This window comes from Podarcis tiliguerta (assembly GCF_965153285.1).
Source record: "Podarcis tiliguerta genome assembly, chromosome: 11".
Lineage (NCBI taxonomy): Eukaryota > Metazoa > Chordata > Lepidosauria > Squamata > Lacertidae > Podarcis > Podarcis tiliguerta.
In genome coordinates this window covers 3,943,211-3,970,637 of record NC_139544.1, presented here as the reverse complement: position 1 = coordinate 3,970,637, position 27,427 = coordinate 3,943,211, and the positions used below count along the sequence as shown (strand labels likewise).

Below are 27,427 nucleotides of genomic sequence, written 5' to 3'. Positions count from 1 at the left end.
CGCAACAACGTCACAGTCCCTGGTGCTGAATTGCCCCCCTGCAAAAACCACATCTATCCCTCGTGCTGAATCCCCCCCCCCTTTGCAAACAGCCACCGGATCTCCTTTCAAAGAAGGGGGCGGGGTCCGCCGCTGGCCGCGGTGCTGAAGCGCAATGGCACTGTTTAAGGTGCCGAAATCCCCCCTGTAAAGACAGGAGGAGGAGGAGGCCCACCAATGTGGCGTCGTTTGGTGGGGGGGGCAGGGCTTGGGATGGGGGGAGGGAGGGAGGGAGGGAGAGATAAAAGCGGTGGGGCTGGAGAAATTGCGGGGGGGGGGAGGAAATCAAGAGATTGTCCGTCGCCCCCAATATACAAAACAGGGGGGCCGCTCAAGAGATTCCCCCACCCCGACAATCTTCCTAGGATGTGCCCCCCCAAATACAAAGCAGAGGTGGAGGAAAGCCAAACCTCCCCGCTCAATAGATCCCCCCCCCAAATATTTATAGAATGTGCCCAATACAAAGCAGGGGGGCTGCAGAATCCCAAAGCTCCCTGCTCAAGAGATTTGGGCCCCCCCAAATCTTTATAGAATGTGCCCCCCAATATTGTTCAGTTGGCCTTGCTAGCTAGGGGTGATGGGAGTTTTAGTCCAACATCATCTGGGGACCCACATGTTGTGAACAGCTGATATATGCCATTGCATATATATATATATTGTACAGGTATTTTATTAATGTGGTTAAACTACAACTCCCATCATCCCTCACCACTGGCCCTGTTAGCAAGGGATGATGGGAGTTGCAGTCCAACAACATCTGGGGAGCCACAGCTGCTAGTCTCTGCTTCTCAGTTTGTATTGTATAATTTTATGCACTGCGGCTTGCCATTGTTTTATTGGTTGTGGTATAGAAAGTATTTCTCTTTAATATGTTTATATGTATTTCTCTTTTATATGTTTATATGGATATATAACTTTTATATGTTATATGGATTTCTCTTGAACTTTTATACATTGATCTTATTCTCTTGGACTAGTCTAATAATGGTTGAACGTTCCTTTATTGGATGTTTCTTGCTTATTTTAAAGTTTTCTTTTATTATCACATTTTTCTATTGCATTCGATTATCAGGTGCACATTTTTTGCTTCTGCTTGCAAACCGCCTTGAGTCTTGTAAGGTAGAAAGACGGTATACAAATAAAAAATGATGATGATGATAATTTATTATTTATGATGATAATTTCTCTCCTTCTTTCCTTCTTCCTGGGAGGTTCGGAGGCCCCTCGGTTCTGGGTTCCAGATGGGAGATCGCTCCCTTGCGGTGGGTCAGACTACATGACCCGGGCTCCCTTTTCCAGCTCTTCCATCCCGGGCTCCCGATTCTGGGCAGCAGACCCTCCCCCCCAAAATACACACAGATTTCCCTTGAATAACCTTCCAAAAAACCACACAGTTATATATTATAATGATATAATATATGATAATATTATAATAACCCCTCAAAAAACCACAATTATATATTATAATTATATATAAATACATATGTGTGTGTGTGTGTGTGTGTGTGTATGTGTGTGTGTTTATAATAACCCCCCCCCAAAAAAACCCCCCACAATTTCAACTGGAGATCCGGTTGAAAAATCCCGCTGATACAGGATTATTGTAATTATTGTTATGTTTACAGGAGATGATTGGATGAGCAGGTTTGAGCAGGAATTTGGATAGTCAGAAGATATTAGAAATTCAATTTAAATTCATCTAATTATCTACTTCTTTCCCCCTCTTTCTGCGGTTCCTTACATTTAATAATAATAATAGTAATAATAGTAATAATAATAATAAACTTTTATTTACATTTTATTTTAATAATCATAATCAATAAAATCCACAGAATCCTTGGGAGGAGATGCCCAAATTCCAGTCTGCAATTCCAGATGTTAGGTTGTGAGAAATGATTTCAGACGAGTGAAAATGCTAGCAGGATTCAAGTAAACAACAACAACAACAATAATAATATCAATCATAATATCAACAACAATAACATTAATAAAATCAATAATAACAATATCAATAAAATCAATAATAATAATATCAATAATAATAATAACAACTTATTTATACCCCGCTACCCTGGGTTTCTGACAACATAATGTACAATAAAGGGAAGATCAGGGGAGGAGTGGATCTCTAAGAGACCGAATGGATCTCTAAGAAGGGAGGAAGTCAGCTCAATGGATCCATGGGAATAGGCAGGAATGTTGGAGAAATGAAATGAAGCAGGGAAGAGGCGGTTGGGAAGTCTTGGAAAGGAAGGACGGACAGAAGGAAGGAAGGATCAAAGGATCGAAGGAAGCATGGAAGGTAGAATGGAAAGAAGGAAGGAAAGAAGGAAAAAAGGAAGAACGGACGGAAGGACGGAAAGAAGGAAGGAAGGAAGGAAGGAAGGAAGGAAGGAAGGAAGGAAGGAAGGAAGAAAGGAAGAAAGAATAAGGAAGGAAGGAAGGAAGGAAGGAAGGAAGGAAGGAAGGAAGGAAGGAAGTCACCCCTCCCCCAAAAATTGAGTGATCCCCAAAGTGGACAAAAGGAAGAGAAGCAGATTATGTACATGGACAGGATGGTCAGTCAGTCAGCCCCCCAAATCGAGCAAGCCCCAACGTGGACAACCAGAAGTGGAGCACTGTACACGAACGGGATTCTCCCAGTTGCACCCAGCTGCCTCCTCTTTCGGGAAAGCGGGCAAGCCGGGCTTTCCTGGGAGGGTGTCCTTTGAAGGGGTGCAAGGAAACAGGAAGTGGGCACCGAAGGCACACCAGAGCTCAGTCTCTGTCCGTCTGTGGCGTGTGGGCGGGGCCACTTCCTCAGCGCCAGTCCCCAAGGGAGGTCCGTGGGAGAAGAAGATAAAGAGCCGGTCCATTCCGAGGGCCCTGGGGGAGTCTGAGAGGGGGTGGGCAGAAAAGAAGTGACGGGGTGGGGTGGGGCCCCCCAAGTCTCCCCTCGGGCATCTCGGCTGCCCCTTCCCAAGCTGGCAGCCCTCACACCACGGTGCTGACCGAGGGGTCCGAGAGGTTGAGCTGCCCCGCGAGGTCGGTGGGCTGGTACTGCTGCGGGGGAGACAAAAGACAAGACACAGGGGAGGGCCAGCGGTCAGGCAGAGGTGGGCCAGAGCGCAGCTGAGACACACGCCACCCCTGCAGGCCGCCGCCGCCCTGGCAGGAAACCGCTCAAAGAAGATTCTGTGCCTCCGAACCGGGATGCTTTCAAGGCTGCGAGCGCCAAGCGGGGAATCTCCGGAGATCCGATCTCTTCCCACAAAAAAAAGTCAGGGTGCCACAATGCGGGCGGAGCCAAATGTAGGGCCACCCTTCCCATTTTAGGGACCCTGACATATTGCCACCCTACTAATTTTGGAACCCTGACCCTTGTCGTCATGTCCCGCCCCCTGTTTCCATTCGGCTCAGCTACTTCCCGGTTGGAGCGCATCGTCCCTCAGGGATCTCCCCGGGGGGGCAGCCACATGGGGCAGGGGCCTACTCCCCCACGCAGCACAGCCCCTTCCCCGGAAAGCAGCACCCGCTAGCTCAGCCATTTCGGGGCGATCCCCTTTGGAACCACCCAGCAGCTTCGACCCCTTGACAATTTTGGGTCGATCCCCTTCGAAATCTGCCGACAACTCTCCCTTTGTGGTCGCCGAGAAACTCCCTCCGGGAAAAAGCTCAGCGACTCGGCTCGCAAAGGTGCCACTGTTTCCAAGATGGCCGCCCTACTCCTCTCCCGCCCGGCCCTTTTCTGGGATGTCCTGGAAGGGGACGACCGGTTGTTCCCCCCACCAGCACCACCACCCGTCCCACAAGATCAAACAGGACTTTGGATACAGGACAAAAATGCATCAACATTCACAACAAGATCCCACCCTTTGTGGAGGAACTCCTGAAGCCGGGAATTCTCTACAGGGCTTTATCTGCAGCTCACGGACTCTGGGTGTGGCGGCCTCGCGGGGGTGTCTGTAGGGAGCAGGCGCATCAAAGGGATGGTCTATTACATCAAAAGCCGGCTTCAAACCCGGGGACACCGCTGAAACCACCACCCCGGGAAAGCGGGACTCCGCCCGGCCAACCCAGAGCTGCGTTTCTCCTCCTCCTCGTCCTCCCTCCACCCTCCATGCTGGAATGCCTAGAAGGGAAAGCCACCCGAGGAAGCAGACCCTCCAAGCACCCCTCCCTCCCCCAGGATAGAAGAATCCAGCCCGGTTTCCGCCGGGATCCCGGAAGGTTCCACTGTCCCTGGGACGTCCCTATTTTCATCAGAGAAATGTTGAAAGGGGTGGAATAGAACGTCCCTATTTTCATGGGAGAAATGTTGGAGGGGGTGGAATAGGACGTCCCTATTTCTATCAGAGAAATGTTGGAGGCTATGCAAATGCCCACCGCCGAGAGAGAGACATTTTTTTATAAATCCCTGCGGTTACGAACGGGAGGAATAAATGGAGAGTCATGCAGGGTGAGTTTGCGAAGGCAGGAAGCCATCTTTTCTGGCCAAGACCTTTCCCCTTCTGGAATGCCGCCCTCCCAATATCTTGTGACAGATGTCCTTTTGATGGGGAGAGAAAGAGGGGGGGGGACCAGAATTTCAAGATGGCTGAGAAGTTGGCTTTCACCCCAGGTGGACCTTTCGATATCTGGGACCTTTGGAAAGACGCCAAAGGGGGGGGGATGAGGTCGGACCCGATGCCCCGCCAACTCAGATACATGCATAATAGAGGGTCTTCAAAATGGGCCGGTGGTTTGGAGAGGGAGAGAGAACTTTCCTGCCCACGTGGCGACCGTTCCAGAACGGATGATGCACAATGGGGAAAATATCTGGGAATTAAATCAAATTTTGTGGAATGATTTGGACGGGTTGCTTTGCTGCAATCGGCTCCCTGGAAACAGCTGGAATCTTGCAAATGTGGATCAGAATCCTGATTTAATAATTTTGACAGATTGCTTTGGTGCAATCTGCTCCTTGAAAATAGCTGGAATTCTGCAAATGTTGATTAGACATGGGAGGGAGGAATGAATGGATGGATGGATATTCAGAGGAAGGAATAAGTGGATGGATATTCAGAGGAAGGAATAAAGGGATGGATATTCAGCAGAACAAGGGAATGGATGGGAAGAAGGAAGGAATGGATGAATATTCAGCGGAATGAGGGAATGGATGGTAGGGAGGAATAAATTCAGCAAAATGAGGTGGAGCCGGAATGCCACGGAGTGATGGCTTGGGACATCCAACAAGGAAGAACCTGCCGTGGGAAATGGACACAAAATCAGGAAATGGATTAAAAATAAATAAAAAGGGATGAGAACGGATTGACATGCTGTTAAACTGCTTTTTAATTCTGTTTCCTCCCTTTATGGTCTTGATTTATGGGCTACTATAGGCTACTATAACCAGTGTGGTGTAGTGGTTAAGAGCGGTAGTCTCGTAATCTGGGGAACCGGGTTCGCGTCTCCGCTCCTCCACCTGCAGCTGCTGGGTGACCTTGGGCCAGTCACACTTCTCTGAAGTCTCTCAGCCCCACTCACCTCACAGAGTGTTTGTTGTGGGGGAGAAAGGGAAAGGAGAATGTTAGCCGCTTTGAGACTCCTTAAAGGGAGTGAAAGGCGGGATATCAAATCCAAACTCTTCTTCTTCTACTACGGGATGCGGGTCGCGCTGTGGGTTAAACCACAGCGCCTAGGACTGGCTGATCAGAAGGTCAGCGGTTCAAATCCCCGTGACGGGGTGAGCTCCCGTTTCTCAGTCCCTGCTCCTGCCAACCTAGCAGTTCGAAAGCACCTCAAAGTGCAAGTAGATAAATAGGTACTGCTGCGGGAAGGTAGACGCCGTTTCCGTGCGCTGCTCTGGTTCGCCAGAAGTGGCTTAGTCATGCTGGCCACATGACCAGGCCAGCTCTCTCACCCAATAAAGCACCAGCTCCCTCGGCCAATAATAAAGCGAGATGAGCGCCGCAACCCCAGAGTCGTCCGCGACTGGACCTAATGGTCAGGGATCCCTTTACCTTTTTATAGGCTACTACTACTACTGCTAATAGTAATTAATAATAAAATAAAATAATAGTAATAATAATAATCGTTCTGATGTTTCTTCTCTTTATGGGCTTGATTTATGGGCTACTACTAAAATGAGGCTGCATTTAAAGCTGTATTTTAAGCTGTATTTTAATTAACTGTTCTTGGGTTTTTCCTATTATGTTTTATTGTAATTTATATTTGGTGTTAGCTGCCCTGAGCCTGGCCCTGGCTGGGGAGGGCGGGGTATAAATTATTATTATTATTATTATTATTATTATTATTATTATTATTATTATTAAATTAATTATTATGTTTTTATTAGAATTGTTTTTACTGGTTTTGTTATGTGTGTCTTTTTAAATATATATTTTTTTCAATTATGTTTTTTGTGATTTACAATCTTGAATACTCATTTAAACATCCTTGAAATTCAAGGGTGTTTTAATGTGTTTTTGTGGGGGGGGGCTGTGACGGTGATCTTGGCACTGATATGGGAGGATTTGATGAGGAAATTCGGAGGAGAAGTGGTGAGGAATATTCAGGGCTGGTCTCCAAGAAAATGACAGTGATCTTAGCATTGATACAGGAGAATTTTCAGATGAAATCCTGAGCGGAAACAGTGAGCAATATTTGGGGCTGATCTGAGAGAGTGACCACGATCTTCACATTGATACAGGAGGATGTTCAGAGGAAATTGTAGCCCAACGCCTTTTGGAATAAGTTTGAGAAATCATGGGAGAGGTTTTGTGAAATATATTAATTACCATTAATAATAATAATAATAATGTATTATTATTATTTATTATTTTATTTCTGCTGCATCAAACCAACACAGCTGCCTACCTGGTGATAATAATGATAATGATATTATATATATATATATATATATATATATATATATGTATATATATATAATATTATCATCACCACCCCCACAATTATTGTTGCCAAAGAGCCATAACATAAATTAATAATAATAATACCCCACTCATCTGACTGGGGAACTGCCTGCACATAGGAAAACAGCAGAAAGTCTGCAGATTGTGGAAGTCCAGGTTGTCCTGCCTTGGCCTCATTCCCAGCCTATCAACAGATTGGGATGAGGGATGGCGGCTCGACCAATCCCACACCACGCCTGGATCCTAGCACAGGGTGGGCCCGTTCATGCCGATCAAATGCCTCCGGAGCAAAACGGGTGTGGCGTTGGAGCGGCTGAGCCGCCACCGCTCTTGGTCCCATCAGTGTTGCCGAGAATTACGGATCCGGCTTCCCGGATTGAGGACCCGGGTGGGCCTGATCCATAGCTGACAATGGTTCCCTTTTTAAAAGGGAAATTCCCTTATTCCAAATAGGATTCCTCGCAAGAAAAAGGAAAAGTTGACAGCTATGGCCGGATCTGGCCCGGGGGGACTTGGGTTGCCGGTTCTGTCAGGTCAATGTCAGAGAGGATGGCCAGACGCCCCTGTTTCCATGGGACAAACATTGGCGTGGGCTAAGCAATGGAGCTCAGCCGTCCACCCGACGGACGGAAAGCACAGGTAAAGAAGGTGACGAGAGACATGGCGCCAGGCGAGGCCATGACCCTTTCCTGAATCCCACAGAAAGTGCAGAGGTGGGAGATGGCTGGAGACGGCAGGGCAGGGGACGGACGAGGGGAAGATGGCACGGCGGACTGCTTTCCGGGCATGGACCAGGACAGGAAGGACTGGAAATCAAAAGGGGGGAAAGAAAAATCTTGGGTTTTCGGGGGGTCGGAACAGAAAGGAAAACAAAGCACGTACGGGGAGAAGAGGGAGCCCTCGATCTTTGGGACAGATGGTGGAGACGGACTGACAGAGGACGGACACGGGGCCATGGCAGCTGTGAGATGGGGCGGTTGATGGGATGGCAGGAGAAAGAGAGAGAGAAAGAAGAAGGGCACAACCGGTTGTCTTCTTCTTACCGTGTCTCTGCAGGACCTACGGCTCTTGAAGCTGTTGGCCAGCGTGGATGTGATGGACCTAAAAGTGGTTTTCATTCTAGGGCCTGGTTCTGCTCTAGCACTTGGTCTATCCTAAAATGAACATGTACATAAGCGGTTAGATCTCCGGACGGCCGCCACCGGCCGCCGCGTCTACACTGTGCCTCGCTTTCACGGACGGCCTTGCTCGCCTGGTGTGCTCCTCCTGTCCTACAGGGCAGCCATGATCCAGAGGGCCCCTCTGAGCGCTGACCTTCCGAGCGGCCATCTTAGGCTGGGCCGGTCCTGGGAGCCGACCCAGACTCTGAGCGGATCCACTGTCCTTTTCATGGACATACCTGAATTACACGGGACGGGGGTGGGAGAAGATCCCCTTCTTGGAATGGAATCGGAAGTCCCTCTTTTCATGGAAGGGGGAGGAACCAGACATTCCTCTCCCCCAACTCCCAGAGAAATGTCAGAGAGGATGTACAGTTGCTCTCAAACCATCCCATCCCTGGGGCAAACGGGGCAGGTTCCCGCCGAGAGGGTGATTTTGGAGGTCTTGGACGGGGTGGTTCGGGTCGGAAACACTCCAAGCATTGGTGGGAGGGGGTGGTAGGAAGACCCTCTTTTCCGGAGAGGAACGTCATGGTAGGACGTCCATAATTTGGTGGTGGGACTGTCAGAGAGGATGGTAGGATGTCCATAATTTGTGGTAAGAATGTCAGAAAGTGTGATAGGACGTCCATAATTTCGTGGGAGAAACGTCAGAAAGGGTTGTAGGACGTCCATAATTTCATGGGAGGAACGTCAGAGGGGATTTTAGAACATCCATAATTTCATGGGAAGAACGTCAGAGAGGATGGTAGGACGTCCATAATTTCATGGGAAGAACGTCAGACGGTATGGTAGGACGTCCATAATTGCGTGGAACATCAGAAAGGTTGCTAGGATGTCCATAATTTCATGGGAGGAACGTCAAAGGAGATGGTAGGACGTACATAATTTCATTGGAAGAACATCAGAGGGCAAGGTAGGACGTCCATAATTTCATGGGAAGAACCTCAGCGGGGATGGTAGGACGTCCATAATTTCATGGGAAGAACGTCAGAAAGGGTGGTAGGACGTCCATAATTTCATGGGAAGAACGTCAGAAAGGGTGCTAGGACATCCATAATTTCATGGTAGGACGTTCATAATTTCGTGGGCGAACATCAGAAAGGGTGGAAGTACAGAAACTATACGTGAGGAGCCTTTATGTGGGGTGGACCCTTTACTGGAATGGGTTTGGGGGCAGGGCGGGGGGGGGCTAAGAGCATCATTGGGTTCCTGCAGCATCTCTGAGGAGGAGGGGCCCCCACCCTATTGGGGGCCGGGGATGGTCCTTGCCGGTCGCTGGCACCCTCTTCCTTCCATCTTCTAGAGGGGGGGAGAGACTTTTTCCACCTACCCCTAAATAAATAGGATCGGGGCCTTTGGTCAAGGCAGGTCCTACGGCCGGGAGATAGAGAGAAGACTGCATCAGAAGAGAAGGGAGGTCATTGTATGTTAATGGGGTGGAATGGGGGGGGGGGGTAAAGAATCAGAATTAAAAAAGAAAGGAAAACCAATATTGGGGGAGGGATTGAAAAGGGTATATAGGTCTCCTGAAACCGGCCGCCAGAATCCAAGAGGGGAGTTAAATGGGGAGGAGAGAGCTGAGGGTTGGGGGGGCGGAGCAGGAATGTAAGCCATCAAGGGGGGGGGGAGGCCAGGGAATCAAGGGTAGCGGTCGGGGGGGAGGCAACCAGACCTGGTTTTGGGGGGGGTTGGGGGCATTTTTGGGAGTGGAACCCCATTTCTGACCCCACCCCTTTGGGCTATGGTGGAATTTGGGGGGGGGTTAGGGGAGGGGGTCCCCGATGTGAAGCCTCTGTATCCTCCCCTTGGGGAACCCCATTTCTGACCACTCCCCCTATGGATTTAGGGATTTGGGGGGGAGAGACCAGGTCTGGCTCCTGCACATCTGGGTTGGGGGGCCAACTGGAAATGAATCCATTTCCTGCTTCTGTTCCCGATGTTCCTCTTCCCCGCCCCCACTCCCCTGTGCATGCATAGGAAAAAGGCAATTAATAGGATGGAATGGATGAAGATCTATATCTAAATATATATAGATAGGGAGATACCCCCCCATATATATATATATTGATCTAGAGGTATCAGTGCATGGCTTGCCACAGTGTTGCGCCATGGCAGAAGGGTGACCAAAACCAAATAATAATAATAACAAGAACAATTTATTAATTCTACCCTGCCCATGATTTCAAATAATAATTTGAAAAGAAACACCCATGTGTGTGTATATATATATACACACACACATACATATACATATATACATTATATGCATAAAATTTTGGTTATATATATATTATATTTATATATATTATATACACATATATAAATTATATATATACTATATATATACTATATATTATATATATAGGCATATATAAATTATTTATAGATTATATACGTATTCATATATATATACACACACACACACACATATAATTATATACATAATATGTATATGTGTATTTATATGTATATGTATGTATGCATGTGTGTGTGTGTATACATTTTTTGATTTTTTAAAATTGATTTTTATTTTAATTGATTTTTTAAAATTGGTATTAATTGAACAAAGAAATCTTCCCGCTTGCCTACCTTCTAGCATTGTACTAGTGGCCAGAGGGTTCCTCCTGCGGAAAAGTCTTACATTGTCAAACGGATCTCTGGAGCGTCGGCTTTCCTCGTCGGCCGTGGGGTGGGGTGGGTGGGCATGCTCGGCCGATGGGCCCCACCCAAAAAATCCTGGACCCCCCATATCTCGGACAGCCCCCCAAACCCCGGACCAGACCTGCCGTCAACTCAGGGAAGTGTTTCTCCTCTGTAGAAAGTTGGCATGTGAAAAATGGCAGTGACAATTGCGCTCAGGATACCCTACAAAATTCGAGCCTGCAGGACGCAGGGATGGACAGACCCCAATTGACAGGACGACCCTATTCCCATTGCAGGGATCGAATAGGACGCCCCTATTTCCATTGGGGCATTTGCCCCCCTATTTAGGAGGGTAGAGGCCCTCAAAGGCCTTCCCAGGATGAGTGGGGTCCCCCAGAGGTCATCCAAACCAACCCTCCACCCTTCTGGAAGGAGTTACTCTTATGGGGTTCCCCCACCCCATAAGTGGGGGCCACAGAGTGGGCGTCCCCCTAATACTACTCCCCTTCGGCACCGTAGTGACTGTTGGGGTGAAGGAATGGGAAATGGAAAAGGACCTCCAAATTAAAAAATGGAAATTCAAAGACGTCCCACTTGTGTTGGTGTTTCTTCCGGCGGTTTTGTGGGTTACCTGCCCCCCCGCCAGAGGTCTCTTCTCCCCCCAAAAATGGCCTCTTCCTACCTGTAGGTTCTTCCTCCAGACGTTGACGGCGGCAAAGGCCAACTGCATCTGCTTCCGTCGGGCGTCCTTGTGCCTCTTGTAGGCAATTTCGATGAAGATCAGGAAGATTCCGGCCACGATCCCACCGGCCACCAGCATGAAGACACCTGGGAGGGGTCGAAACGTGGGAGGGAGAAGGGTCAGAGAGCCGGGTTCGAAGGAAGCGCGCACACACACCACAGTCGAGGGTCGTCCAGGGAGCAGAGTGAGAATCGTAATCATGGCGGCAATTGTCGTGATAGTAATAACGATGGGGATCCGGAATAAGAATAGGAATCACAAATGACAATTGTAAGAAGAAGGATAGCGATAGCGATAGGGATACTTGCAAATGGTGGTGGTAGCAGTAGTAGTTAGAAATGGCAATAGTAACAATAACAGTAATATATATATAAATAATAATAATAATAATAATAATAATAATGTGAATCTAAGTTTGGCACTCATCCTCATCATCATCATGATCACCACCACCACTATCATCTCAATAGTCTTACAGTGGTACCTCGGGTTACATACGCTTCAAGTTACATACGCTTCAGGTTACAGACTCTGCTAAGCCAGAAATACTACCTCGGGTTAAGAACTTTGCTACAGGATGAAAACAGAAATTGTGCTCTGGCGGTGCGGCAGCAGCAGGACGCCCCATTAGCTAAAGGGGTGCTTCAAGTTAAGAACAGTTTCAGGTTAAGAACGGACCTCCGGAATGAATTAAGTACTTAACCCGAGGTACCACTGTGTTCTTAAGAGCCTGGCTAAGCACCCATCACCATCATCCATCACCACCACCATCTCAATATTCTGATTCTTAAGAGCCGGGCTACATATGGGCCTAAACATTTTGTGAATCTAAGTTTGGTGCTCATCATCATCATGATCACCATCACCATTATCACCATCACCATCACCTCAATACTCTTATTCTTAACAACCGGGCTAAGCACTGGACATTTTGTGCCTTGCCTTGGGTTGGACTGTGTCCCTCATGCCCCTTCTTCTCCGATCCCTGAGCTCTGGAGGGGATGGGGAGGTCTAGGAACCCACCTGCCATGTTCTCAAAGGTGAGGGTGGCTGGGGCGTTGCTCCTTGAGTCGCACTCCTGGTACCTCACCCACGTCTTGTCCAGCTCTTCCATGAAGCCATTTTCGTGGAGGCTGTGGGATGGGAGGAGAGAGCTGAAGTGGGGGATACCGCCATCTTGAATAAAATATGGATCGGGGGGCGGGACGCCAGGTGAAGCCCCACCCCATGACTCTCAAATCTCTTACGGGGACCCAAGGGAGTCCTGGGAAAGCCCACGTCCTGTTCCCTGGACCACTTCCTGTCCTCCAGGAGACCAACTTGGACCAAGAAGGCTCCTCGGCCATCTCTGACAGACCCAGAGGAGGTCAGGCCCAACCGGACTCCCTCTTTCAGGGTTCAATCACGGAACATCCTGATGTTTTGGGGGTGAGGAAGGGCCGGCGGGGTTCTGGTTTGATCCTGGAACACCCCGATTTTGGGGTGAGGAACTTTGGAGTGGCTGGCAGCTTTCTGGTTCGAACCCCAGATGCTCTACTTTCCCGATTTCCCCTGGAGGGGATGCCTGGACCTTTCTCCTGTGAAAAGAGGTCCTCTCGTGTTTCTCCTCCAGAGTGGGAAAGGAAAGTTCCGGGATTGATCCAGGATGCTCAGAGGGTCCTGCATTCTCCAACCCCACCGCCTTCCCCGGATCATTCCCGTGGGCGGGGGAGAGGGTACGGACTTGAGGATGGCCAGCGAGACATTCTGCTTCCAGGGACTGTCCTTCCTCATTCCGATTCCGAATCCAGACCGGAAGAAGAGTTCTCCAGTGGTCACCAGGTCGCACTTCTGGGAGGCTTCGAACTCCAGGACGGCTGAGTCCCAGATGAAGGCGTGGAGCTTGCTGGGTGGAGACACAAGTGGGAACAGTAACCAGGAAAAGGGGGTCGACTTCAATGCTCCTGGCAAATTCTAGAAGCCTTCCCTCCCCCTCTTCTGATGGAGGATTTTCGCAGGATGAAGCGATCCCAAAAGGAAAGGCTCAGAAATCCCGGCAAATTCGTTCCTGAGAAATTCCTGCCAAACCTTTCCTGAGAAATACCCGCCAAACCATTTATGAGAAATTCCCACAAAACCATTTCTGAGAAATTCCCACAAAACCATTTCTGAGAAATTCCCGCAAACCATTTCTGAGAAATCCCACCAAACCTTTTCTTAGGACTCCCTGCCAAACCATTTCTTAAAAATCCTACCAAGCCACTCCTTAGAAATTCCTGCAAAACAATTTATTAGAAATCCCCACAAAACATTTTGTTTAGAAATCCCAGGAAAATTTCTTAGAAACCCAGCAAACATTTCTGAGATATCCCAGACAAACAATTTCTTAGAAATCCCAGCCACATTTCTTGGAAATCCCAGCAGAATTTCTTAGAAATCCCAGCAGAATTTCTTAGAAATCTCAGCCAAACAATTTCTTAGAAATCCCAACAAACTTTATTGGAAATCCCAGCCAAATTCCCACAAAAAATCTTCGCTTTGCGTTGGCTTCGAATCAGTGGGTTGTTAATTGGTCAAAAAACGTGGAAATTACCTGGATGAAAAATAAAAATAAAAATGGAATTCCATAATCCAACGCCTCTCTCTCCATTGGTCCCCCACGTCCTCCCAGCCCACCCACCCGGAAAAGTCAATGGAGTCCGACTCACTTGTCCCGGACGGCCTGGATGGCTTCAGCGGCACTTTCGTAGTTGTGCTTCTCCATGTGGCGGTACATGGTGCTGAGCTCCACCTGCCGGCGGAAGTAGATGTCCACCGAGCTCTGCTTGACCGTGGCGTAGATGAATTTGTCAGACGGGTTGCGCAGCTGGGAGAGGGGAAGGTAGAACATCCGTATTTTGGTGGGAGAAACATCAGAAGGGGTGGTAGAACGTCCACATTTTCATGGGAGAAATGTCAGAAGGGGTGGTAGGACGTCCATAATTTCGTGGGATAAATGTTAGAGAAGATGGTAGGACATCCATATTTTCATAGGAGACATGTCAGAGGCTTGGTGTTCTCCTTCCATGCTTACCCTGGGATCATTGATGCCCGTGATCCGTTCCTCGGGTCTGTCCAACACCAGGAAGGCTGCCAGGTTGGCAGTGTAAGAGGCCACGATGATCATGGCGAATCCAGCCCACACCATCCCCAGGATCCGTGCAGAGAAGCTCCGGGGAGCGCCTGGAAGAGATAGGGCAGCTCGGGATGGTCCTCAAGCATCTGAAGGACCAAAACCCTGGGGAGATAGACCTCACCAAAGCTCTCTAGTGCCACCCCTCAAGAAGACCATCTAACTGGGGAAGAACCCAGAGGGAAAGAAACTGAGTTGGACATCCCTATTCTTGTGGGAGAAATGACGGAGGTCGGAGAAGATGGTAGGACGTCCATATTTTCATCAATGTCAAACAAGATGGTAGGACCTCCATATCAATGTCAAAGGAGTGTTAGGACCTTCCTGTTTTCATCAAGGTCAAAGGGGATGGTGGGACCTCCCTATTTTCATCCATGTCAAAGGGGATGGTGGGACCTCCCTATTTTCATGGGAGAAATATCGGAGAAGATGAGATGGGGTCGGTGGCACCAGCCTTTGCTTTGCAGCCTCTTACAGACGGACCCATTCAGATCATTCCCACTGGAGAGACTCACCTTCTCCGATGCCAGAGTTGAGCAAGACTCCCCAGGAGAACCACATGGCAGATGACAGGGTCAGGGCATCCTCTTCCTCTTCCTCGCTGTTGACTTTGAAGCGGCCGAAGGGGCTACAAGAGAGCAAGTGGGGCCAGCGGTCAGCCGTCCATCAAGTAGCAGGTCTTAGAAGATGCCCCATGGAAAGAAGCTTCTGGACCTCACGGGTGCAAGGAACTCCAGAAGTCCAGAGTGGGCAGAGGGCGGAACTTTGAGGACTCCTCGGTTTCCCTCATGTCGTTTGCAGGTGGAATAAGTGATGCAAAGTCAGTGGACAGTGGTCCCTTTGCATCATTGATGGGTACGTAATTTGGTGACGTCTTGAGGAACAGCCCGTCCAGTTCCTTGTCCCTGCCCCCATTCATGGGTGGGAGGAAGCAGAGCTGGATAACTTTTCCTTGCTCCTCTGGGAGGAGGAGGAGGAGACCAGGAAGACCAAGGGGTAGAGGAAAGAGGGGTAGAGGGGGGAGGAGGATGCCAGGAAGACCATGAGCTAGAGGGAGGAGGAAGGAGGTGGAGACCAGGAAGGCCAAGGGGCAGAGGAAAGAGGAGAAGGAGAAGGAAAGAGGAGGAGGAGGAGACCAGGAAGACCAAGGGGTAGAGGAAGGGTTAGAGGGATGAGGAGGAGGAGGAGGGGGAGGGGAGGAGAAGGGAGGAGGAGAATGAAGGAGGAAGGAGAAGGAGGGAGGAGGAGGAGGAGGAGGAGGAAGAAAGAGGAGGAGGGAGGAGGGGGGAGGAAGGAGAAAGGAGGAAGAGGGAGGAGGAGGGGGAGGAGGAGAAGGAAGGAGAAAGGAGGAGGGAGGAGGAGGAGGAGACCAGGAAGACCAAGGGGTGGCCGCAGTTACCTGAAACGGTCCAGGAGATAGAGCATCACAGCCACCACGTGGACCGAGAGGCCCACCAGGAGCCACAGGGTGCTCTGGAACGGCTGCATGAACGAGTCCAAGGTGCTGCGGGGGATTTCCTGCAACGGAGAACCGGAAGTGGGCGTCAGTAGCTGGGGGAAGACCCCGGCAGGGGTTGCTTAGGGTTCCTCACAAAGGTTGAGGATAACGGTTCTCCTCTTCTTCTCCCCAGGCCTTTCAAGGATGGACCTTGATGTCATATATGGGTGGTTTTTAATGCATGCTGATTATATTATTATATTATATTATATTATATTATATTATATTATATTATATTATATTATTATTATCATATCATCGGGACTTTGCAAAGGGAAGGAGATGGACAACGGGAACGGCTTGACCAAAGCAGAGCGTGGCCACCTCTGTGGACCAAGCACTCTGGAGGGCACAGTGATGCCTAGTGGTTGTTGGCCATGTCTACCCACCTTCTTCACCAGGATGGTGAGTCCCTGGTACTTAAAGGGCTTGGAGAACTCGATGTACTGGGCCCGCTCGTTGTTGATGGTCAAAGGAGCCACGATCATGTCCGCCTGACCGCTCAAGAGCTCCCCCATCATGCCGTTCCACTCCTTCTTGTTGCTGTTGTTCACCTGTGGTGAGACAGAGCCAGGGTGAGAAGGGCAAGGAGGTCCGTATTTCCATGGGATGAGCGTCGGTGATGATGGCATTTTCGTGGGATGAATGTGGGAGATGATGGTAGAACGTCCGTAATTTCATGGGATGGATGTGGGAGGTGATGGTAGAACGTCCATAATTTCATGGGATGAATGTGGTAGATGATGGTAGGACGTCCGTATTTTCATGGGATGAACGTCAAAGGGGATGGTAGGAAGTCCATAATTTCATGGGAAGAACCTCAGAGGGGATGGTAGGACGTCCATATTTTCATGGAACAAATGTCAAAGGGGATAGCAGGAAGAAGATATGGGAAGCAAGTTCACGAATGGCCAACCCTCCAGGCCTCTCCTGAAGGTTCCTCCGGTCACCCCAGTGTGGGCGGAAAGCCAATGGGGACAGCCAACCCTTCCAGGAACGACTTCCCACAGATCCCCTTTTTCAATGGGACGCTGTCTGTCCGTCCCCAACCAAGGGGCTGGACCCTCGGAGGTCTTCTGAGAAGTTGGAGGGTGGCCCGTCCGGCCTTCCCGAGGCCCGCTCACCCTCTCCTGCGTGCCGAACTTCCCGTCGCCCACCAGGTGGACCTCGTAAGTGAAGTTCATGGTCTTGGCCAGCTTGATCAGGAGGTCGACGCAGAAGCCATAGCAACAGAGCATCACACTGGGGCGGCCTGGTGGGGCAGGAGAAAGGGGGACCATTGAGGCCCGTTCCAGAAGGTCCCCAACGGAGAGGACCTTCTCAATCGCTCCACCTCCCCATTGTTCCTGACCACCGGTCCTGCTAGCTAAGGATCATGAGAGGTGTAGGCCAACCACATCTGGAGGAGCCAGGTGTAGACTAAGAGGATCTCATCTCCACCATGCAGTGCAGACCCTCCCAAGAAGGAGAGATGCCTCCCGCCCAATGGAGACGCTTGGCGGGGGAGCTTCTGACCCGACGCCCCGGCTGTGGGTTCGAGACATACCCGGCATGGTCTCGTTGGGCCCCGTACAGAGGACCTGCTGCACCAAGCCACCGGTGCTGTTGGTGAGGGCTTTGCACTTGCCATCGGCCAAGGTCTCCTTGACGTAGACGAACGGCTCCTGGTGAATGGTGACAATCTGAAAGAGATTGAAAGAGAGCCATCTCCTTCAACCGTTTCTGCTAAGGCTAAGCTTCTGGGCCCTCAACCATCTTGAGATGTTTGAAGGTGGTTCCCATATCTCCTTGGTCTCCTCTTCTCTATCTCCTCCTAAGTTCCTAACCGTTCCTCCTAAGGCTCAGCTTCTAGACCCTCAAACATCTTGAGACGTTTGAAGATGGCCCTAACATCTCCACTCAGCCTGTTCTTTTCTGAGCTAAAGAGAGCCATCTCCTTCAACCTTTCCTCTAAGCCTCAGCTTCTAGACCCTCAAACATCTTGAGATGTTTGAAGGTGGCTCCCATATCTCCTCTTCTCCATCTCCTTCAACCGTTCCTCCTAAGGCTGGGCTTCTAGACCCTCAATCATCTTGAGATCTTCGAAAGTGGCACTAGCATCTCCTCTCAGGCTCCTCTTTTCTGGGCTAAAAAGAGCCATCAACTTTCACCGTTCCTCCTAAGCCTCAGCTTCCAGATCCTCAATCATCTTGAGATGTTTGAAGGTGGCTCTCATATCTCTTGCTCTCCTCTTCTCCAGCTCCTTCAACTGTTCCTCACCAGGCTGACATTAGGGAGGGAGGTGGAGCAGAGACGATACCTTGAGCTTGGTAGACATCTCATAGCCCTGGGGCGTCTCGGTTTCTCCTCCTGGCCAGATAATCTTGCGGTCGTTGGGCAGGAACTGCGGAGGTGAAGAGAGAAAGGTTGGGACCAGACCTTCTCTACCAGCCTTCCCTGTTAAACGACCATAGAGTCAGAATGGGACCCCCCGAAGGTCAGCCAGTCTGACCCCCGGATCAGGCAGGGCCCTCCCATCCAGGGATACTTACGTGGCTGCCGTTGTAGACGCCGACCTGCACCAATTTGTTGTTCTGCAGGTTCATGACACTGTAATTGGCGTACTTGCGGTCCCCGTCCTCGTTGAACTCCACCCGGCCCGTCACACCCTCGGCGTACTTCGTCTGCATCAGTACCCTGGGAAGAAGGCGAGTTGATTGGGATGCGGAGGGATGGAAATGTCTCCCATGAAATTACGGACGTCCTACCATCCCCTCTGACATTTCTCCCATGAAATTACGGATGTTCTACCATCCCCTGTGATGTTTATACCACAAAATTACGGATGTCCTACCACCCCTTCTGATGTTTCTTCCACAAAATTATGGACGCCCTACCACCCCTTCTGACATTTATGCCACCAAATTATGGACATCGTACCATCATCTCCAACATTCATCCCATGAAAATACGGACATCCTACCATCCCCTCTGACGTTTCTCCCATGAAATTACAGACTCCCACCGCCCCCTCCATAAAGAACCCAGGTCTGAGGTGCCCAGGACACTCTTACCTCTTGAAGAGCGGCCCCGTCTTCCAGATGTTGGTGTTCCCCACGCACCCCCTGGGTGGGTCGGTGATGTTCTCCTTCTCAAACAAGTCGTGGACCGCCTGGGCCACTATGGCCACCGCGTCCCGGATGTGAGCCGACTCGTTCTTGCCGTTCATGAGTTGTAGACCGATGAGACCTGGGACGGGGGTGGGGTAGGGGAGGAGACAGATGACTGGGTTGGTTGGGACCCCAGAGGTAATCCAGGTGAACTCGCTGCGGGGCAGAGACCTCCAAATGGAATTAGAGAAGGGAAGGAGAGAACCGCTGGGTGATCAACCATGGGGCAGCTGGACCATGGGGAGGGGTCCCAGGTTACCTTCTGGCGCATTGCGTAGGGCATTGCCGGAGATCTCCCGTTCCCCCACCAGCCAGACGTAGCCAGGACCTGTCATGTTTTCTTTGGCTGCGGCCGTGTAGACAGTGGTGGCGTCGTCCTCACTGGAGAAAGAGAAGAAGGCTGCTGGGATGGTAGGACGTCCGTATTTCGGTGGGAGAAACATTGGAGGAGTTTGAACGAGGGGAAAATGGGGGTCGCCTCCACTCACCTGACCCCAACCCCGCCCCGCCGGCCGGCCCTCACCTGGCAGACAAGATGATCACCCTGGCCTCCAGTTCCTTGGCTTCCAGGAGGAGAGACGTCACGTTCTTGGTGCCTGGCTCAAACTGAAGGACCTTCTCGGCCTGCAAGGTTGGCGCGAGCAAATGGGGTCAGTCGGCTGGGCCCCGATCCCCCATGCGAGAGCCATGCTTTCCTCAGAAAGATACCTCCTTCTCTCTTTCCAAGGTCTACCTGGAAAGGACTCAGTTGTTCCTCATTTCTTTTCCTCCGTTTTTTTTTCTCCTCCCCCGTTCTTTTTTTTCTTCTTTTCTCCTGGTGGGGTTCATTTCCTCCCCACCCCCCTTAAAAAAAATAAAAATCTAATTTTTTATTTTATTTCTATTTTAAAAAAAGAATCATTTTTCTTTGTTGTTGCACTGGGCATGCAAACAGAAGTCACTCCAGCACCAAAAGAAGGTCGTGCATTGGTACAGGAAAGAGGAAAAAAGGCATATATAGAGATACACAGCGGCCGCCAAAGTGATTCCACCCACCGTGGCAAATTGATTTCTTGATATTTGTTTGTTTTGCAAAATTTTCAAAAAAATGTTTTGCAAAATTTGCAAAAAAAGAAAAAAAATCTTGCAAAATTTGCAATTAATTTTTCCAAAATTTGCAAACCTTTTTTTTTTTTTCAAATTCTGCAGAATCCCTGCTGTATCGTGAATTGCCGAGCTGCCTTTTTCACTCCGCTGTCACCGTTTTTGCGACGGCGAGGGAGCCCCTCGGGCGGCGACTGCACATATCCATATATTGGTTGGCTGGCTGGTTTCGCAATGTAGTTGACTGCTCAAACGCCTGTTGCTTTTCCAAAAGACCAAAAAAAATATTTAAAAAAACAATAACAGGAAAAGGTGAGAAAGGGGGAGGGGAAAAACACGCAAGGGGTCCGCCTTGCAAGGGAATCAAAGTGAGCATCTCGCATTTCCTGTTGGGACAGGAAGGGGCAGAGCAGGAAGAGGAGAGCAGGAAGGGGGAATCAGATGGTCCAGGAGGAAACAAGGGGGGGGGGAATAAACTCGCAAATTCGCTCTGGCTCCACATGCATGGTCTTCCAAAGAAAGACGTCCAGGATGGGATTGCTCCTCAAACTCAAGCTCAAACCAAGCATATCTCAACGGAAAAGAACGTGCGACCCAAAAAAACCCCCAATGGAGTCTGCTTGCTGGCTCCAGAGATATTTTTATTTTTTCCCCCCTTAAAAAATAATATATATGTATATATATTTCTAAAATTTATTCTGATTTTTTGTGGGGTGCCCTTGGGCCTAGGCGGCCTGATTGATGAATTTTATGAATTTTTTATTTCAATTTTTTTGCTCGTTAGGTTGGTGGGCGGCGTGCATTTCCATGCAAATATACCTTGGGTCCTCGCTTGTTGTCAAAGGATAGCGGTTCGAGGCTGTCAAAGCTCCTTTTTTTACTCTGATGGATAATGTGCACAGAGAAAATATGCAGACACAGAAGAAGATTATAAACAGTTGAAAGAAGAAAGACGGGCACTCAAAGCAAATCCCATATCCAATTCCTCCTGATCCGGGGCGGGGGGGCCGTAACAGAGGAGCGGGGAAAAACCCCTACAAGCTTTTCTATTCAGTTCCTACAAACTTTCCAACAAGGTTTCCTGCAAAGTTTCCTAGAAGGTTTCCTATTCAGTTTCCTATTAAGTTTCCTACAAATTTTCCAACAAGGTTTCCTATTAAGTTTCCTTCAAAGTTTCCTGTTAAATTTTCTGCAAATTTTCCTACAAAGTTTCCTATTAAGTTTCCTACAAGTTTTCCTGCAAAATTTCCTACAAGGGTTCCTATTAAGTTTCCTGCAAAGTTTCCTATTAAGTTTCCTGCAAAGTTTCCTATTAAGTTTCCTACAAAGTTTCCTACAAGGTTTCCTATAAAGTTACTAAAATGTTTCCTAGAAGGATTCCTCTGGGGGTTACTAGAGGGGCTTCTTAAAAAGTTTTTGATGGGGGTTCCTGACCAGGTTTTCTATGGGGTTTTCCTACAAAGTTTCCTATAGGGGTTTCCTATTAAATTTCGTACAAAGTTTCCTGCAAAGTTTCCTACAAGATCTCCTATCGGAGTGTCCTAGGAAGTTTCCTTGGGGGTTCATGCAAGTTCTTCCTCTCCTTTAAAGGGCAGCTGGACATTTTCATGGGAGAAATGTTGGAGGGGATGGTGGGTTGTCCCTCTTCCCAAATGTTGGTAGACCTCTGAATGCTGGCCGCTTGGAGTGAAAAGCGAGGGCAAGGCCGCCACCCTCAACTCCTTCCTCCCTGCTGGATTCTTGACGGCCACCGAGAAGAGGATCATGGACCGGATGTCCTGCCTTTGGTCTGATCTAGGAAGGCTTCCCATATATGTCGACTTGGCCGACGTGGGGCCACCGCTCACACCACACACCAAGGAGGCTCGGCTTCAAAGTCCCCCTCCACCACTTCTGCTGGAGAAATGTCGGAGGGGGTGGAGCCACGTGGGCCCCCAACCCAGGGGAGAAGGAACTGGGCCTTCAGGAGAAGCTGGGATTGGGGAAGTTGTGGACGATTGGACCTTTTATGGTGTTCTTCTACATGTTGGAGCGTCTGGGGCAACCCAGTCTGATGGGTGGGGTATAGATGACAAAATTATGACCATTATGACTGATCAGATTGTTGCATTGACCATGAGCTTCTTTGAAAAAGAGGAAGGAAGCAGGTAAAGGGAGCTGCCTATCCCTGCCTCACAAGTCTCTCTTGGGGCTTCTTCCCAACTCTATGATTCCATCTTGAGGTTCCTGCCTTAGTTTAACCAGACAACCATTCCATGATTCTATGTTGAGTTGCCTGCATTGTTTGGACCAGACAACCCTTCCAGGTCTCTTCCAACTCTATGATTCTATGTTGAGATTCCTGCCTTGGTTGAATCACACAACCCTTTCATCTCCTTCCCAAGTCCATGATCCAAGCCTACTCTCCTAGACACTCTTTTCCAATAAGGAAATGGGTTTTTGGCCCAGCTCCAGGTTACGTCTCCCCCCTCATCTCCCCGTTTTTGCCTCTTTCAGATTTCGGATTTCATTTTTTTTTAATGTAGTTGGAGATTTCGGTTTTTTTCAACCATGGCAAAGCAAGTGAAATGAATAAAGAGAAACAAACTTTGGTCAGGGACTTAGATGGCCAGCGCCTAAGAGCACAATGTGTGTCATGTTTAACAATGGGGAGAAGAGAAAGAAGGTGTATTTACAGATGTCAATCTACAGACGGACGACAAAGCGCGAGACTTTCGAAAAGAGCGTGGGTGGCGGGAAGCTACTGACCTTGGACTCTTTCTCCTCCAGGAGGGTCTCCAGCTTCTTCTGAGCCGCCCGGCCCTCGTGGTCATCGCTGACGATGAGGATGATGTGGTTCCATTTGTAGAAGCGCATCATCTCAAACCAGACATTGGACTGGTGAGAGTAAGGAGGGACCGTGCGGAGGAATGAAAGATGTATACTCTGGGGAGAGAAGGAGCCAGAGGGAGCGTCACTGCGGACCAAGCGGGGGCGTCTGGGTGGAAGCACTGTCCCTCCTACGGGGTGGAAGGAGCCTCTGGAGAAGTTCCGTCTTGAGACCCCACCTGCCTCTGCAGAGAGGTCCATGCTCTGCTCAGCTAAAGCGTTCTCCATGGGGCTAACTTGGAAGGGGACCTAGAAAGGAGTTGGGGCAACGTCCCTCCTATGGGGTGGAAAGAGCCTCTTGAGGTCTTCCATCTTGAGACCCCACCTGCTTCTCCAGAGAGGTCCATCCTCTGCTCATCTCCTGCTGTCTCCATGGGAAGGTGACTTGAAGATGAGATTGAGGAACATCCCTCCCCTGGGGTGGAAGAACATCTCTAATACCAGATCCATCCAAGACCTGGCCATCTGCTTGGTCTACTGCCCTGCTTTCTCCATGAGGCTAGCTTGGAAGGGGACCTGGGAACCATTGTGGAAAACAGCCCTCCAGCGCAGTGGAAGGGCCTCTTTAGGAAGCCAATGGGAAAGATCTCCAGACGGACGGGTGGACATTGACTACTGAGAAGATCAAATGGCTGTATCAAGGCCTTCTCCTGCCAGATGTCCAGGAGAACGGTGGGTCCCAACCAGCGGGAGCTGTGGGCTTACCTTGTCCGAGTAGATGGACATGCGCGTGGTCAAGCCAATGACCGGGATCCGGTAGAAGCCAGCAGTGTATGACACTGGCGTCGGCGTGAGGTGGTCGTTGGGAGCCGGCGGGTGACTCACCAAGATGGCGTAGACCTGTGGGAGAGACGTTTTCCCCATGGAATTACGGACATCCTAACATTCCCCTCGGACGTTTCTCCCATGAAATTATGGCCATTCTACCATCCCCTCTAACGTTTCTCCCATGAAAATATGGACATCCTACTATCCATTCCGACATTTCTCCCATGAAATTATGGATGTCCTATCACCTTGCTGACAAAGATCCATATAGTTCAAGCTATGGTTTTCCCACTAGTGATGTATGGAAGTGAGAGCTGGACCATCAAGAAGGCTGATCGCCGAAGAATGGATGCTTTTGAATTCTGGTGCTGGAGGAGTCTCTTGAGAGTCCCATGGACTGCAAGAAGATCCAACAGACCTATTCTGAAGGAAGTCAGCCCTGAGTGCTCACTGGAAGGACAGATCCTGAAGCTGAGGCTTCAAGACTTTGGCCACCTCCTGAGAAGAGAAGTGTCCCTGGAAAAGACCCTGATGTTGGGAAAGATGGAGGGCGCAAGGAGGAGGGCGTAAGGAGACAGAGGATGAGATGGTGGGACAGTGTTCTCGAAGCGACCAACATGGGTTTGACCAAATTGTGGGAAGCAGTGGAAGACAGGAGGGCCTGGCGTGCTCTGGTCCATGGGGTCACGAAGAATCAGACATGACTAAACAACTCAACAATAACAACAAGAAGCCATTCCCCTCCGACGTTTCTCCCATTAAATTATGGACGTCCTTGAATGCCCAGGCTTTGACAGGCGGAGAGAGAAGTCCGCCGAGCCAGATTGCAAGATAATATAATTTCCTTAACCGCACATTTAAGGCCTAAATGCCATTTCCCCTCCAGGGACCATTTATGATGAAATGGTCTGGCGAGAAGGAGACGAAGAGCAATCAATGGAAGGAGCCAACCCTATAGAAGCAACTGAGATGGCGTTTCCATGGAAACTTCCTCCTCCCTTTGCTGGCTTCTCTTATAAATGGCCTTTTCTGCTCCGTTTGGGGGAAGAAGGAAGTCTGTAAATGTCGATCAGGTCTGCAATTTGGGTGGCTTCAAAGGAGATCCCAAATGAGGTGTAAATGGGGCCAAAATAGCAGCATTTGATGACTTGGGGACCCGGTTTGTTCCTTGGGAAATGGGCTGTGTTGGGGTATTTTTAAGGTCCCAATATGTGGGTGTGTAAGAGGGAGAGAGGGAGGGAGGGGGGAGAGAAGGAGAAAAAGAGAAAAGAGAGGGGGGAGCGAGGGAGGGAGGGAGAGAATGAGAGAGGGGAGAGAGGTAGGATAAGAAATAAAGAGGGAAAGAGAGGGAGAGAAAGAGAGGGAGAGAAAGAAAAAGAAAGAGGGAGAGGAGAAGAAAAAATATAGAGAGAAAGAGGGGGAGAGAGGGAGGAAAAGGGGAGAGAAAGGGGGGAAGGTAGGGAGAGAAATAAAGAGAAAGAGAGAGAGAGAGAGAAAAGAAAGAGGGTAGGCATAGACAGGGAGAGGAGGAGAAAAAGTAAAGAGAGAAAGAGAGGGGGAGCAAGGCGGGAGAGAAAATAAGGGAGAGAAAGAGAGAGGGGAGAAATAAAGAGAGAAAGAGAGAAAGAGAGAGAGAGGGAGGGAGGGATAGAAAAAGTGGGAGAAAGAGGGAGAGAGGGAGGGGGAGAGGGAGGAAGGAGAAAAAATAAAGAGAGAACAAGAGAGGGGAGAGAGAAATAAAGAGGGAGAAAGAGAGAAAGAGAGGGAGAGAAAGAAAAATAAAGAGGGAGGGAGTGGGAGGTAGAGAAGGAGAAAAAATAAAGAGAGAAAGAGAGGGGAGCGAGGGAGGAAGAGAAAAAAGTAGAGAAATAGAGAGGGGAGGAGGGGGAGAAATAAAGAGCAAAAGAGAGAAAGAGAGAGAAAAGGGGAAAAGAAAGAAAGAGAGGGAGGGAGGGAGGGATAGAAAAAGAGGGAGAAAGAGGGGGAGAGGGAGGGGGAGAGAGGTAAGGAGAGAAATAAAGAGGGAAAGGGGGGAGAGAAAGAAATAGAGGGAGGGAGGTGCCAGAGAAGGAGAAAAAATAAAGAGAGGGGGAGCGAAAGAAAGAAAGAAAGAAAGAAAGAAAGAAAGAAAGAAAGAGGGGGGTTGTCCCTGGGCTGGTGCCCCAAGCCAAGAGGCTGGTTCATAGGGTCAAGGAGTTGTTGGCTGGCCCTTAGTAGGGTCAAGAAGTCCCTAGGCCAGTCCTTAGAGCTGAAGGTTCCCTAGGTTGGTTTCTAAAGCCAAGGGCTCCCTGGGCTGGCCCCCCAAGCCTGATCCATAGGGTCCCTGGGTGCTCAATAGTAGGGCCAAGGGGCCTCTGGTCGTCTCTTAGGGCTGAAGGTTCCCTAGGTTGGTTTCTAAAGCCAAGGGCTCCCTAGGTTGGTGCCCCAAGCCCACAGTCTGGACCATAGGGTCAAGAGGTCCAGTTCTGAGTAGAACCATGGGGTCCCTAGGCCTGTCCTTAGGGCGGTAGGGTCCCTATGTTGATCTCTGTGGCCTGCGGGTTCCTAGGTTGGTGCCCAAGCCCACAGTCCACAGGATCCAGGGGTCCCTGGGTGGTCCTTTCTGGGGCCAACCAGCCCACCAGGTCAAGAGCTTGGCCCATCACGTCAAGGAGGAGTCCCTAGGGGGTTCCCCCGACCGGTTCTTGGGCGGCGCGGTGCGGCTACCTGGCTGGAGATGAGGTCCTCGCAGACGGAGAGGGCCATCTGGATGGCGTTGGGCTTGTGGGTGACGGAGGTGGCGTTGAGCTGGATCTTCCAGGTGCCATGGCGCTTGTTGGCCTGGTTGATGGCCTCGCGGAAGACCTGCTCGTGCCTCTTGGTGCTCAGCACCGCCCCGATGTTCACCACCTTGGGCTCGCAGCCCCCCCGCGCCACCGAGAAGCACAGCAGCACGGCCAGCAGCAGGAGGCGCATGGCGGTCACCCCACCGTCGCCCGGCGCAGCCCAAGGGCCCCCCAGGCGGCGGAATACTGCCACGCAAGAGGGTCTATCCGTGGTCCTGAAGCGGCCCTGTGGAAGAAGCAGAGGCGGCTGCTGTCCCTGGTGCTGAATTGGCCCTTTGCAAAAGACTGCTGTCCCTGGTGCTGAATTGCCGCCGCTTGCAAAAAAAAGTCACAGTCCCTGGTGCTGAATCGCCAACCCCCCTTGCAAAAAGACGCTGCCCGTGGTGATGAATTGACCCTTTGCACAACGCCGCTGTCCTGGTGTTGAATTGCCCCCCCCCCGTAAAAACACTGCAGCTGTCCCTGGTGCTGAATTGCCACCCCCGTTTGCACGCAGCCCCCAGATTTCCTCGCAAAAAAAACAAAAAACACGCAATGGCGCTGAAGCGCAATGGCGCTGTCCGCCGCGCCAAAATCCCCCTGCAAAGACAGGCGCGCACTCGCGC

General features: G+C 50.0%; 1 protein-coding gene and 1 long non-coding RNA gene across 8 annotated transcripts in view; one reads left to right on the top strand and one right to left on the bottom strand.

Annotated features, from left to right (window-relative positions):
- Positions 1-1,807: 1,807 nt before the first annotated feature.
- Positions 1,808-27,427, bottom strand: LOC310659695 (glutamate receptor ionotropic, NMDA 1-like). 6 transcript variants are annotated; one of them, XR_014502938.1, is made up of 22 exons: positions 26,704-27,426; positions 23,935-24,069; positions 23,110-23,286; positions 21,181-21,243; positions 19,802-19,902; positions 19,538-19,659; positions 19,183-19,357; positions 18,661-18,805; positions 18,429-18,512; positions 17,676-17,811; positions 17,254-17,381; positions 16,519-16,683; positions 16,031-16,149; positions 15,147-15,259; positions 14,533-14,681; positions 14,168-14,325; positions 13,204-13,365; positions 12,504-12,613; positions 11,421-11,566; positions 7,976-8,086; positions 3,891-3,981; positions 1,808-3,081 (listed from the first exon to the last, which is right to left on the bottom strand). XR_014502938.1 is itself a non-coding variant. In XM_083403364.1 (21 exons), exons 1-21 carry the CDS (start codon positions 26,950-26,952, stop codon positions 3,013-3,015), a joined length of 2,817 nt encoding a protein of 938 aa, XP_083259490.1. In that variant the 5' UTR covers positions 26,953-27,427; the 3' UTR covers positions 1,808-3,012. The 6 variants fall into 6 exon arrangements, 4 of the variants coding, with proteins under 4 accessions (XP_083259490.1, XP_083259491.1, XP_083259493.1 ...); XR_014502939.1 differs by lacking the exon at positions 7,976-8,086; XM_083403364.1 differs by lacking the exon at positions 3,891-3,981 and having other exon boundaries at positions 26,704-27,427.
- The window catches only part of LOC310659761, a 34,612-nt gene continuing 28,606 nt past the window's right edge, over positions 21,422-27,427 (top strand). The window contains exons 1-2 of one of the 2 annotated variants that reach the window (XR_014502975.1): positions 21,422-21,533; positions 21,583-21,713. This is a non-coding gene — a long non-coding RNA (uncharacterized lncRNA). Of the gene's footprint in view, positions 21,714-27,427 lie in introns of both variants that reach the window. The other variant, XR_014502974.1, reaches the window with a different exon arrangement.